Below are 14,519 nucleotides of genomic sequence, written 5' to 3'. Positions count from 1 at the left end.
GATCAAGTCCGCCCAGAAGGGCCTCAGAAGATGGGCCCAGGGATCAACCCTGAAAAGTCAGCCACTGAAAACCCTGTGGGCACAGGCCTGCTCTGACACTCATGGGCCTCCACGAGTTGGGGTCAACTTGACCGAAGCTGACTGGTGGTGAAGGTGGTTTTCTTTCTAATGCAGGTATTTAGCTCAGGTTTCTCTGGATGCCGAAGGGGATCCGCTGCCAGTCAGAGGACACTGCTTTTCCTCTGGGGCCCTTCTGGCACCATGTTGTAATTCCTTTGGGTGATTTCACAGGGATGTTTGGAGGCTGCCCCACACTGCAGTGTAGGTGGGAGCTGACACACAGGCTGTGATTATCCGCAGGGCACAGCCAGGTGGGCATCGGACTGTCCTTCCCAGGCCAACAGGGTCTGGACACTCTCACCATCTGAGCCTCTGACCCCAGCCACTCATGCTGATTCCTTGCATGCGTCTTGGGTGGTCACCGTGTCTACCAAATGCCCTGAGGGCAGAGCCATGCTTAGTGATGAAGCGATTCAATAGAGCTCACTGAGCATCCTGTGCCCCAGTCAGTCTCAGTGCCTGGGACACACAGGCGTGACTTCAGCGTCGAGCAGGAACTCACAGAAGACCAAGTCATAAGCTGAACTTTTTTTGGGAATGGGAGGGTCTTTTTAAATGCTCGGTAACAGGACAAATGACCTCCAAGTCCTCACCTAAGTAGAGAGACAGTCATTTTGATGACTACAAAGATGTCAATGCCAGCAATGGATTTTCTGTTTGTTATTCAATATTGGCCAGTTTGTAGGTCAAAACTATGACATAAATTAACCTGGTCAAATAAACAAATGAGACACTTACTATGTGTTTTCATAGTCGAACATTCTGATTTTTAATGTTGCCGGAAAAGGGGAAATATTACCTATTTCCTAGTTTCCTCAAGGACAGAAAACAAACATATAGAGAATGCCTCAACCCAGCTTCTTGTACTGTAGGATTATTTTGAGCCATCGCTAACGTGTTTCACATATTTTCAAATGCTTCCTTCTGGAAAATGAAACTCAGCTAGAAGGAAACTTACAGTAATCCAGCACAAGTCCTTGGGAAATCCAAGTTCTTTATCCTTGATGTGGCCAAGTCCAAAGACCCCATTCATCACACCCTATAGCCCTAACCCTGTGTGTCCTCGTGGACATCTGGTAATTCGAGTGGGGGTGGGGTCCCTAGGCCAGGGGGCTGGAGACGGAGGCTGTGCTTTGTTGTCGCTGCCCGGGGAGCTGCTAAAGCCACAAAAGCAAACCCATTGCCGTTGAGTTGATTTCAACTCACGGAGCCCCATGTGTTACGGGGCGGCCCTGCTCCCTGGAGTTCCTGGCAGTGGTCTTCCTGGAGCAGAACACCAGGCCTTTCTATGCAGTGCCAGTGGGTGGGACCAATATTTAGGTGAGTAGACGAGGACAAACCATGGGACAAAATGCTTGAAGGAACTTCAGGAGCCTAGGACAGAACTGAAAACAAAGTAACAATTTCCATATTCCCAGCCTGAGGCTCTATTCAACTCTTTGGTGTTGCTGCTGGGTGCGGCTAAATCATTTGCAACTCACAGCAACAGACTGGAGCTGCGCCATAGGGTTTTCTGGGTTGTAGCCTTTATGGAAGCAGATTATCTGGCCTTTCCCCCATAGAGCTGCTGAGAGAGAGAACTGCCCACCTTTCAGGGAGCAGCCTGGAGCTTAACCATGGCGCCACCAGGCTCTTCAAATGGATGCTATGTGAGCACATGATGAAGGCGCCCTTCCTTTCCCAACTCACTCCTGTGGCGTGTCCGTTTTCCATTGCTGTTACTGATGAACCACTTTCTGGGTGTCTTTCTACACTCAGAGCATCGAGGAGGGGTCCGATAGGGACAGGAACTGGACATGCAGTAATCTGAACCATCCAGAATTGTTTGGAAGGTCTTCCTTGCATATGCTCCACAGACCCTCAGATTCCAGGCTGGGCAGACAGAGGCTGTGCAAACTATGCCATCTTGGTACCCAAGTTCCCTCTCCAGACCACAGAACGTGCCCTTTGTCACTTAACCTGGGAGACAGTATTGGCTTAGTGACTGGTGTGTGAACCACTCAGGAAAGACCTCCACTGAAAGCTCTCTGTAAAATGGCATCCAGGGAAGCCACCTTGGATCCGCTCCTTGTTTGCTCAGGACCTGCTCCTAGAACTTCCATCCTTTGGTTCTGCTGCTTCTCTTCTCCAGACTCTCCTGTTTCACTATCATTATGTTGTTGTCCTTATGTGACCCGACTCATAGCCACCTCTCCTTGGGTTTCCGAGGTAGTATATCACTACGGAAGTAGATTGCCCCATCTTCGTTCCGAGGAGTAGCTGGTGGGTTTGAACTGCCAGCCTTCTGGTTAGCAGTCAAGTGCCTTAGGCACTACGCCACCAGAGCTCCCTCACTATCATTATAACACCTTCTTATTTTCAACATGGCCATCCAGAGTGTGGTTAATGTTCCCAAAATGTGTACAGGTGCTCCCTGACATACAACAGTGTTCTGATCCAAAGACTCTGTCTAAGTTGGTTCTGACATAAGTCGAAGATCCTCCCCCAACTTTTTTTTTTTTTTTTCATTAATACTGCTTTTTATTATGTGCCACTTGGAAGGAAGATTGGACAATCTATTTCCATAGTGATACCTCCTCGGAAACCCAAGGAGGGGTCGCTATGAGTTAAACCCAACTCGATGGCAGTGAGTTTGTTTTTTGTTTGTTTTTTTTTTGTTATCTGTGTCTTTACAGATATGATCTTTATTTGTCTTTGGAGAAAACATCACATATGAACTTACACATCTATTTTAAGACATCCATCCATATTTTTACTAACGATTAAGATGTAAAAAAATTCAAACAGATGGTTCTAAGTGTGGTTTGCCATAACTTGAACATATCACAAGTCGGGGACTACCTGCATTTTCTTTTTTGAAAATAAGTAGTTGTCTATGGGATCATGACCAGTGGTCTAGTTAATGATGGTCAGATAACTTGCCTCTGTACCTGTAACTGCTGCTGCTCACAAGCCAGAGTCCTAACCCACAGCCCCCATCCCTGAAGCAAGGAAAAATGGCAACACCTGTTCCCCAGCAATGAACAGGCTTTCATGATTTCAGGATGAAGAGCCATTTCAACCCATGTCTATAGTCAACGGTCTCGCTCTGCCGCAGGGTTACCTGTTTCCGTTCCTCTGAGTTTAGCAGGAGATAGCGTGGATCAAACACAATTTTGTGTAATTCTTTCTCCCAGGTAGAAAATGCTGATACCTGAAGAAAGATAGTCAATAGAGTTGCTTTTAGCTTCTGGTGCTGAGCCTGGAGTGGAGATGAAATGATCAATGGTAAAACAGCATTACAGCACAATGGACTCAGTGATGCAGTGTTGTGCAGAAGAGTCACACATGCCAAACTCCCCAAGTGAATCAATATCTAGAGCCTTAGGAAATTTAATTTCTAGACTTGAGACACCATTTCTTAGGTAGCTTCCAGGGCTGTGTGCCTCAGCTCTGAAGTGCTAATTACATCTGTGGTAGTGGGGTGTTCCGGAAGGTCATGTCTTGAAAAGAGAAATTATATTTATAAAATCTTTTGGAGCCTACTAGATTGCAGAGGGCAGTGTCTTGCAGACAGTCTTGTTTAGCATAATTTTAGTTGATTTTTTAAATCAACACTTTAACACTGTTCAGTATGTCATTGACCAAAGCAAACTATTCTATTTACAAAAGTTTTAGATTTAAAGAAAAGCTACAAAGGTATTACAGAGAGTAATACCACATAGCCAGTTTCCCATCTTGTTAACATCTCACATTCATTTTAGTAAGGTCTGCTTAATTAGTAGGGTCTACTTGTCATAACCAATGAACCAGTACTGATGAACTAGTATTAGCTCTGGTAGCATAGTGCCTAAAGCACTTGACTGCTAACCAGAAGGCTGGCAGTTCAAACCCACCAGCCACTCCTCGGAAGGAAGATGGGGCAATTTACTTCCATAGTGATACTGTTTCAGAAACCCAAGGAGGGGTCGCTATGAGTCGGGGCCAACTCGACGGCACATAACAACAACAAAAACTTGTCACAACCAATGAACCAGTACTGATGAACTAGTATTAGCTACTTGATTCAGATGTCCTTACTTTTACCTAATGTTCCTTTTCTGTCCCAGGATTCCATCCAGGACATTTAGTCTTCATGGCTCTTTAGAATCTTCTTAGCTGAGACAGGTTATTAGACAGTTCTTGTCTTTGATGCCCTTGACATCCTTGAGGAGGACTAGTCAGGTGTTTCATAGACTGTCCCTGAGGTGGGCTGGTCTGGTGTTTTTTCTCATGAGCTCCCATTTTTCTACACTGGGGTTATGGGCTTGGGGGAGGAAGACCACAGAAGTGGAGAGCCCGTCTCATCACATTGTACGAAGGTCCATCAACAGGACTTATCACTGTGGGTATTGACCTTGATCACCTGGCTGAGGTCTTGCCTGTCAGAATTCCTCACTGTAAAGTGGCTCCCTCCCCCTTTCCGCATTGCACTCATTGAAAGGAAGTCACTATATTAGCTCATACTTAAGGGGTGGGAGCTATACTCCCCTCATCAGGGATGGGGTATCAGCATAAGTTATTTGCAATTCTAGATGAGAGATCTGCCCTGCCTTCCACATATGTTTATTCACTCAATCATTTATTTATCAGTATGGACTCAAGGATACTGACTTCATACCTTGGGTTACAACCCAATCCTTCTTTATCTGTATTGTGAAAATTGTCTCATCTCTGGCCTTCGGGAGCTCTCACTTGGCCTCTATGCCCCTCTGGCAACCCCCCTCATTTTGTTCTTTGAGCATGTCCGTACCCCCTGGTGCTTGCTACAAGATGCTCCAGGCTTATCTTACATATTTTCTGCCCCAGCCTTAGAATCAATCATTTCTCCAAGGAGCCTTAGTTCTCTTTATTGAAGAATGTTTTTAAGAACAAGTTCTGGGACTGGGTTTGCTCAGCACTACTAGGGCTTAGCTGCACTGTCTTAGCTGACAGACCAAGGTAATATTTAATCTATTTACAATAATTGACTAAATATGGACTGTCTTTGGGTTCATGCTGGGGGCTGGGAATTCAGAAAAAGCGAATCAAGGCCTTCTAGTCACCCCACCTCTCTATTCCCCACACCAGGAAGTGCATGGTCTAGGAGGACAGCTGCCTGAATAAGGGTCTCCTGACAGGGTATCTGTGCCTTTCTAGAGAGATGTCAGGAGCTCAGGGCTCTCAGAAGAAGGGTTTCTATGTCAGCCTGGGGAAATGGTTTCCAGACAGCTGAACATGGGATGAATGGTACTCATCATGGCTCTTGAAGAAACTGGGAGGATTTCCAAGACAGGCTCTCCATGGCTGCAAAGGGTGGGGTTCTTGAACTTGGGGACTTGTGGGAACTGAAGGGGTTGAGCATGGTTGCTGGGGATGAAGGAGCCTATGGAGGGGCCAGGAGGAACAGGCCGGAGAGACCGCAGAGCAGATGTGAAGGTGCCCAAGGTGTCTTTATGAGTGTTACCAAAAGAGCAATGGGAAGGGAGGGGCTAGGTGTACATTTTCAGGAGGGCCACTGGGCCTGTGCAGGGAGAGGATTCCTAGGATTGGGGGAAGGGGGACTTAGTAGATGGTGGGATGGGAGGAGGAGAAGCTAACTGGCCACTCGTAAAATCAAAACCCCATTGCATTCTTACTTTTAAACAGATGATGATATTCCTGGTAGAAGTGATATTTGAATAAACATATGCTTTATTTGGTAATATCAAACCAGATGGGATGTTTTAAATTGATCATTTCTAGCTTCAATAATCAAAACTAAAATCCTTGAGTGATTTAGTGCCCTGTCTGGGATGACCCAGGACCCAACTGGGTGGTTTTCAGTTGACTGGGAGGGAGGTCACATGCTGCTATCCCTCAGGGACTGGGGGAGGGGTGGCTTTCGGGAAAATGTCCAGTCAGATGAGTGTGCTGTTCTTTGATGGAGTCAGCTGACCACATGAGCTCTATGAGAGAAGCTGTGGCAAGCCCCAACACTGCTCAATGAGATGGGCTGCCCTCCACCTGGGCGGGACCTGGAAGCACTGTGGAGGGCCCAGCCCTGTGGGGAGGGCAGAGAATGATGAAGAATTGGCCTCACAGAACTAACTCCACCAGTGGGTTGAGAAGAAACCCTATTAATACAAAAGATGTCACCTCATGCTACATGGCAGCCATGCTAACAGACTCTCTGAGGGTTCTGTGGAGCAGGACAGAGCACTGTCTGTATTTAACCCTTTTGCTTGGCTGTCACCCCACCCTGTAGGGACAGCAAGCACAGGGACAGTGGGGCACCACAGGCTGCCCCAGCATCACACCCATCTTCCTTGTTCGTCCTCGCGCTCCTGCTGTGGGCTGTCCCCTCTCCTGGAAATGCCGGCCAGTTCCTCTTTCTCTCATTGTTGGCCTGTGCACTGCTGGCTACTCCCTTGCATTTCTGTGGTTGAAGACAGCAGAGTTGGTGTTGAGAACAAAGGCCCAGAGAGAGTGGAGGGCGCCATGAGGACAAAGGCCTGGGAGGCCTCCCACGTTTGACAGATGCTGCTGTAACTGTAAAGCGCCAGGAGCACCATGCCCCAGGCCCATCCCAGGCCCTGGCTGGGCTGCCAGCGGTGTGTTCTGGGGCATGTCTGAACACACAGATGTCCCTCCCTGGGAAGATGGCTGGTGGGGTAGACTGGCATCTCAGGAGGGCAAGTGGAGCCCCTCCATCGAGACCTAGCAAGGCCCTTCTGTGAGAGCAGGTTTCCATGTCCGCCCAATGGAGGGGACCCGTGAAAACACAAAAGTGCTTTTCCAGGGCAAGTATCCAAAGGTCCACCTCGTCACTACAGTGTTGACGACAGTCGCCTCATCACGGCAGCAGGTCCTCTCCTGCCTGAACTAGCACACCTCCAAACCACTGCTCCTTCCTCCAGATCAGATCCCCTCTGTGCACAGCATCTGGCCAGGAGTTCTCTTTCCTAAGCCCTCACGCTGGTCAGCTGGCCAGTGGGCACCAGGGCTCTTGTGGTCTGGCCCCGCCACCACCCAGCTTTGCTGCTTCCCTGGCCAGGTGGAGCTTTGGGCTACCTGACAGGGTCCACCTTCCTGAGTATCACCACCAGGTGGAGCAGACTCTGTACCTGGGAAGAACCCCAAAGCATGCCCCACCTCAAAGGCTAGTCTGCTCAGCTGGGGTAATGGGTGAGGGCCACCTACCTTGGAAACACTGCCACACCGTCCACTGAGAGGGGACAACCTGCTTGTGCATAAAGAGGAAGCATCATCAAGGGATGGGGACCACTTATAACCACAAGCAAGAAGCACCTGGTGCAAGTTCATTTCTTCCCCACACAGAGAAAAAGCTCTTGTGGGCTCCAGGGGCCATACAAGTTCAGACAGCAGTGGACTCAGTCCCAGTAGGACCATATGACACAGTCAGATTACGGCTGAACCGTGAGTTCATGTGAGTCCTCGAGTCCCCAAAAGAAGGCATCTTCACTGCTGAGGCCACCACTCCACGAGTGGAATGGATGAGAAGGCAGGCACTGTCTGTGTCCTCCAACTCCAAAGGCCTTTCAAGTACTTTTCAAGTCCCTGAACCACAGGGGAGGCTGGGAGCTGAATGGCTAGAGAAAGGGCATGAGGCCATCCTGTGGGTTGCACCTGCCAGCTTTGGAATTGGGAAAGGAACTTTCTGACCTCTATTAGACTTGTTCTTGGGAGTGACTAATCCAGCCTGTGTCCTCCAATTAGTGCCGAGCATACGTGTCTCTAGCAGCAGGTCAGGGGCAGACCCGGCAAGCACTGCTCTGTGTGTATCTGCAGAAATGCAAGGGACAGTTGTGCCTGTCTGTTGGTCTGTCTGTACCCACTCCTCCTCATGCACCTTTCCACATCCTTGGTTCCTGTCTCTGCTTTCTCACCAGCCTAAGAGAGCAGTGGCTATCCCCGCCGGTCAATTTGAGCTTGGTATTCTCCAAGTGTCCTGCATGGGCCTAATTCTCACCTCCACATAAACACAGTTACTCTGTAAGCTAGTGCTTCTGCCCAGATTTGATTCCCCAAATGCACATCCTCCAACTTCATCAGTACTTTTAAATGGCAGAGGAGCTCGGAACGTGGACTCAGTGGGCGGACCTGCTCCTTGGGGTTGGTGACTTGTCAAAGCCCCACAGAGAGCAGCTGGACCCTTTCCCACAGAGCCTGTGGTGGCAGCAGGGGGCTGTTGGTCCTGGTGCCCCTCAGGTGTCCCTGAGCATCTTGGTCTCCTGGGCAGCTGCAAGAACAGAGATGTACTGTCTCACATTCTGGAGGCCTGGGTCCAAGAGCAGGGTGTTGGCTGTGCGGGTTCCTTCTGAGGTTCCCGGGGAGAACCTGTTCTTGCTTCTGCCTGGCTTCTGTGCCAGCTGCAATGGCTTCCTTGGCATCCTGCTTCTGTGCTGGCCACGATGGTCTTCCTCGGTACCACAACACCAGTCTCTTCCTCTGTACCCACAGTTGTCTTCCCTCTATGTCTTTTCTCCTCTTCTTAAGGGGACACGGCTCAGACGGGGTCAGGAGCCACCCTGCTCCATGGTGACCTCTGGTTTACCTAACTGATGACACATCAAAGCCTTTGCTTCCCAACGGGAGCAGCTCACGGGTGCCGGGGGACGGTCTCAGTGTACATTGGTGGACACAGTTCAGTGCGCGGCAGTCATTTGCATTGTCCTTCCTGCTTCCTTCCTTACACTCCTTCACCAGGACACACTCATGTGCACAGGTGACCTTGAATTGATCTTTTTGGAGGCACAGTTTAATCCATAACAATTAGTGGAGACAGATGAACAAAGCCCTATGTGTGGCCATGTTCTGTTGTGTTGAAACACAAGAACCAGACAACAGACAAGGAGACTTCACGAAGGTGCTGAGAGCAGCCCACGCTGACTCTGGACAGAGCCGGGCTGGGCGGGGGGTCTTCCTCCTCCTCCTCGTCCCTGCCCCATTGGCAGGCCCTCCTCTCCGAGCCCATGTGCATCACAGCACCTCCCACCAGCATCTGCTGCAGGCCCTCTCCCCTTCCTGCCCTCTCTGTTCTCTCCTGCCTCTCTCGGTTTCGGGGGAATTAAGTGCTGATCTGGGCATTTGAAGCACAACCCCTTCTCACCTGAGTGGGGGTGGGGGTGGGGGACACAGGTGCAGGGGCTCTGAGAGGCACCAAGACCCTGGGGCAGGTGGAGGTGACAGAGGCTCAACCACAGGGGAGTCCCCTTGGGCCACCTGAAGCAGGGCCTTGGCTGAGCTCACCAACCTTTGCTTTCAGGGTCAGATAATTTGTGAGTGTGGGCCCCGGTTCAGCAGCACTGGCATCATTAGGGCCTGTGGGAGACAGGGTGGGGAGCAGAGGGTTGGACAAAGCCTTCCTGGGGGGCATCTGGGGTCAGGCAGGGTCAGGGTGAACACTGATGGGGTGTGTGGTCTGTGACTCTCTCATTCCAACAGTGCAGATCCAAGCTCCCAGGAGGCTTTCCTGGGTAACAGGCCCCAGTGCCACCTCCCGAATCTGACTGCTACCGGAAGCTGGCCAATGACCCTGTACAGGCCGCCCTGAGAGAGCACCAGCATAGCCCCTGGAGCTCCCAAGTCCAGACTGGAGCTCTCAAGAGAACTTCTCTTCTCTGGCCCCTGGGTAAACCTTACCAACTTCCACGGGATACTTTAGAGAAGGAGAACATTCAGAATAAATGATCCCTAATGCACTTGTCTAAACAGCATGTTAAACCAACCACCTGTTAGTCCATAAAACCTACTCCATATAGACTGAAGTCCCATTGCAGTTGTAATAGTAAAATGAAGCAAAAAAAACCCTAAAAAAAATGCCCTCAAACCATCATGGACATACAACAAAGCCACAAGACCATTGACCCTCCCCCAATTCACAGTTCCCATGGAACATTCCAGAACATGGCCCTCTCAACTACTAGAAATCCCTGGGACCCCGCTTCCTCATTCCTTAAGCATATGAATTGCAGAACTGAAGTAGTGAACAAATGCACTAAAACACAGCATTAATCACCGGGTCCAAGAAAAGCTGACCTGCCTGGCCACATTCTCTAAGCAACAAGACATCTTATGGGTTTAGCTATCAACGTTTTCACGAGCCTGAACACTATGAAATCTGCGGCTTAGTTTATAAAGTCAGAAGTCATTAACGGCAGTGCCGCAGGGCAGCAGAGATGGAAACCGAGGAGGTCACAGCGCTCATCGGCCTCTTCCACCTACAGTGTCAAGTGTCTTCAACAGGTGGGAGCGCACCGGATGCATGCACTGTACCACAGGGGGCTCCATGGTCAGCACGAGCCGTAATCAGATCTCCCTAGAGCTTGGAAAAAGATCCAAAGTGGGGCTGGACATGTCGGGGACACAGTCAGTCTTTAAAATCATGTTTCTATAAAAAAATGCCAGCCACCCATATCGAGGACCATATGTGTGGGAGTATGTCCATGTATATGAGTGTGTGTGTTCGTGTCACCCCCTTTGATGTATTTCTGAGTTATCTGCCATATATGATGATTGCGGCTCAACACAATGCATTGTAGTTTCAAGTTTACAAATCTGGTTTTCATTCTAGTTCCTTGAGGCTATGGGTTGTTGTTTTTTTTTTAGTGAATGGGTAAAGACATGTCCAGAGGCGTGTGTTGAACTTCACAGCGCACTGGGACAGCGTATCCCATGGAGGGTGGGTGGGTCTAGCGCAGCACAGGTCCAGGCTGCAGCCTCAGCTCTGAGGCAGTTGGGCTTGACGCCCCCTCTGGGAGCGGTTGGGTTCTCCTGGGCAGCTCCTCCCTGGCTCTCTCCTCCTAGGCACCCCCATGCCACTGTTCCCAGCCTGGGGTGGGGTGATGGCTGTGAGGGAATTTGCTTTTGAATTCACAAGGCCATTTCCAGCTTCATTATAATTATCACCTCCTGTAGGGTCCCATTACTACCTCTGCATTTGCTCTCTTTGTGTGAAGAAATCCAGTTGGGCTGAAGTATTATGTCTGCTTATTTTACACCCAAAAGCCACTTGCAGGAGATAGACCGCTCTGCAAGGAGGTAAGATTATGAATTTTTCCCTAATTTCAAAATGAAAGCTTAATTGCCATGAAGATACCCTAATTTATGAAGAAAATAGCTGAATTACTCTGTCTGCGCTTAACTCCCCCCAGGGGTGAGATGGCTGTTTGAGACAGGTACCCAGTAACCCCAGGAGTCCCAGGGGGTACGAACGGATACCGTGCTTGGCCACTGAGTAAAAGGTTGGAGACTCAAGTCCAGCCGGGAGCCCCTTGGAAGAAAGGCCTGGTAATCTACTCTAGAAAGTCAACCACTGAAAACACTATGGAGTCTGACACACATGGGGACACCAGGAGTGGGAGTTGACCCAGTACCAACCAGTATTCTGTCTTGGTTTTATACTGTGACCTGGTCTGGTTCTGAAGGAATCATAGGAGACAAGCGAATCCACTGTGCCGTGATCCCATGACTCCCCTTCTAGATAGACTCATGCTTATCATTCCACATTCATGAGGACAGCTGTGCCCCACAATTGCAAAGCCCTTCGGCACGCTCCTTGTCTCCTTTCCATGTTGTTCTCCTCTTCTGGCCTCCAGTCATCTGGTACCTGACTCCATTACAGGAATTCAGTAAGGGAGAACAAGAATAAGTTTCCTCAGCTGGCAGTGGGCATGATCCTCCAACCCTTCCAGAGGACAGCATTCTTTGCTCTCTTGCCCATGTTGCCTGTGGGAGCCCCTTACCCCTCTCTCCAACAGCATGTCACGGAAGTGCGTCACCCGCTCTTCCAGGGGCAGGAGGACCTGGGGTGGAGGCGTCTTCACGGCTGTGTCCTCTCTCTCCACTTCCTCTGGCTCTGAACTCTCATGGCCTTCAGTCCTGCAGGGACAGAAGACAGAGTTGGCACACCTTGGAAACCCAACCTTTGAAGACCCTGAGGGAGCAGCAATTCTTCCAAACCCTTGTAAAGCCTGGGGAGGTTGACCCAGCAAAGACAGCAATGTTTAAATGGAGCTTTGCCCCAGTGCTTTGCGAACGCTCTTGGGAGGCAAACTGTTTTGTTGCATTTGTGGCCAGAGGTTGGGAGGAAATCCCTGAGTGCATTGCCTGTTCTCAGGAATGGAAGAGGACAGGTATGCGTGTGAGTGGAACTGCAGCAGAGCTCCAGGACCGGGTACCCACATTGGCCGGGCTCCTCATTTCCTGGGAGCAGAGAAGGAGCCCGGAGATGCTCCTCCCCCCCCACACACACACACCCACAGCACAGAGGCAGCACTAAACCAAGGCCCACACAGTGGGGCCAGGTGATGCACACGTGTTGGGCTGTCTGGGTCAGAGGGGAGTCAGTGCCCAGTGGAGGGGCAATAGTTCAGTGCAGGTCATGTCCATGAGGACAGGACAGACTGGCCTCCTCCCAGGCAAGACCTGGGCATGGGGGGAGAAGACGCCAGTGTTGGACTGTCTACGTTTGGGCCAAACATTTTCTTCCGGTGGCAAAGATTTAAGTTCTTTAGAAGGAGATTTCTAGATGCATCTACAATAGCAAAGCAGCATAAAGAAGTCTACCAACTGTCCACTTCAACAAAGTCATGCCAGGCAGAGTCAGTGGTTAATAAAGGAGTGCCTCTCCTCTTCCTTCCAGGAGAGGGGGACCCCTGGCATTGGAGGGGAGCTACAGTATGCGTCCAGCCCCAGTAGAGCCTGCCTGCTGTGCCCCTGCCTCCATGGCCACCTGGGCCCACTTGTGTCTGCTCCTGATACTGTCCCCAGGCGATACTTGGCAGTGTCTGGAGACATCTGACTGCACTGGTGGTTCAGTGGTAGGTTCCACCTTCCCGCGGGTCCCAGGTTCAACTCTCGGCCAGTGCACCTCACGCACAGCCACCACCAGTCTGTCAGCAGAGGCTTGCATGGTGCTATGGAGCGCACCAGGTCTCAGTGGTCCTTCCAGACTAAGGTGGGCTGGGAAGAAAGGGCTGGAACTCTGCCTCTGAAAACCAGCCCGTGCTCTGCAGTGACTCACAGCAGTGTGATCTGTGATCAGTCACAGGGGTGCTGCAGGACCGGGCAGCCTTTCATTCCAGGGTGCAAGGGCCTGTGTGGGTCAGGCTGACTCGACGCAGCTGACAACAGAGGCATGGTGATTGCCACGACTGGGCAGGGGTTCCTGACATCTAGGAGTAGAGAGTAGGGCTGCTGCTAAAATCTACAATGCACCACACAGGCCTCTCACAATCCCAAATTATCCAGCCCCAAATGTCAGTGGGACCAAGGCTAAGAGCCCTGTTTAAAGGCTGCCCAGTGAGTCACAAAGAAACTGAGTATCTGCCATTGGCTCCTTGGATGGCTTAGGGCACCAGGTGGAGTCTCCATACCTTCTTGTGGGGAGAGGACAAAGCCAGGTTGAGTGGAAGTGGAGCTGATTCAAGGTCGGATGCTCACTTAAAGGCCAGGACAAGGCCATCCACCCCCTCCTCCACCTGCCCGATGCCAGGCTTTCCATCACTACCTGCCAGTCCTGGCATTGTGGAAATGCCTTAGCCAGCATTTTTAGGATATGCTTACAAAATATAATATTCTATGTCTAACAAGGCTTTTTTACTCACAGGGATTGTAATATGGATTAATTTGACTTAATACAAAATGTGCAAGAGAAAACCTGTTTGCTCAGCCCATTGGGGGATTTTATTTATAGACTATTTCAGGAAAACTTTCATTCTTTGCTTCTTATGTGATTATGTGGCATTTTGAAAAAAGAACATCTCCAGTGGGTTTGCAATTATATCTTATTCTAAAGGGTATAATTAGAATTTCCTTGTAATAAATTTTCCTTAGTTAAAAATAGAGGTGTGAAAACAAGGCTCGCATTGTTGTAACTTGAAATGAGATTAATAGAAGTGAGTAAGTTCACCAATGACATTGTATCATAGCTTGTTTAACAAAACATTTTGTTCCAAGCCACCGAATGCCTTCCCTACAGCGAGGCCCACAGTTCAGTCAGAATTGGTCAAAAGCAGATGCAAGCTAGCTAAGTCTACCTTTGATGTTCTTACAGCCAGAGGATCCCTGACCTTCACCAGAAGGTCATTACTGATCCTGAGAATTAAACTGGCTCAGGCCCACATTTTGCCCAGGTGAGAGGCAGCCTTCCTGAGGGCAAGCTAACCAGGTGTCCACGAGCTGCGAGGATGAGGGGCGAGGAAGCCCGTAACTAGACAACAGTTCCACTGCCAGACGCTGATGCTTGAGGTTGGTGCTGACCAAATGTATAGGTGGAGAGGGGCTTGGTCTTGTCCTCCCTTCCACCCAGGGCAGGCACTCCCCAAACCTGGAAACCACAGTCCTGGGACCTCCTCACTTCTGGGGCTCCATATGCTCCTGTCTTCCCCTCCCCACTC

General features: G+C 50.1%; 1 protein-coding gene across 1 annotated transcript in view; it reads right to left on the bottom strand.

The window, feature by feature from the left end:
* The window catches only part of TCERG1L (transcription elongation regulator 1 like), a 219,229-nt gene that overhangs the window by 4,334 nt on the left and 200,376 nt on the right, over positions 1–14,519 (bottom strand). The window contains exons 17-18 of the mRNA XM_042780403.1: positions 11,865–12,000; positions 3,224–3,313 (exon numbers count right to left, since the gene is read on the bottom strand). Of these exons, the coding sequence (XP_042636337.1) occupies positions 3,224–3,313; positions 11,865–12,000 (226 nt within the window). The remainder of the gene's footprint in view (positions 1–3,223; positions 3,314–11,864; positions 12,001–14,519) is intronic.

The sequence above is a fragment of the Orycteropus afer genome, unplaced genomic scaffold, assembly GCF_000298275.1.
Source record: "Orycteropus afer afer isolate SDZICR_OR568_19922 unplaced genomic scaffold, OryAfe1.0 scaffold00038, whole genome shotgun sequence".
Classification (NCBI taxonomy): domain Eukaryota; kingdom Metazoa; phylum Chordata; class Mammalia; order Tubulidentata; family Orycteropodidae; genus Orycteropus; species Orycteropus afer.
This window is presented reverse-complemented; position numbering and strand designations above follow the sequence as displayed.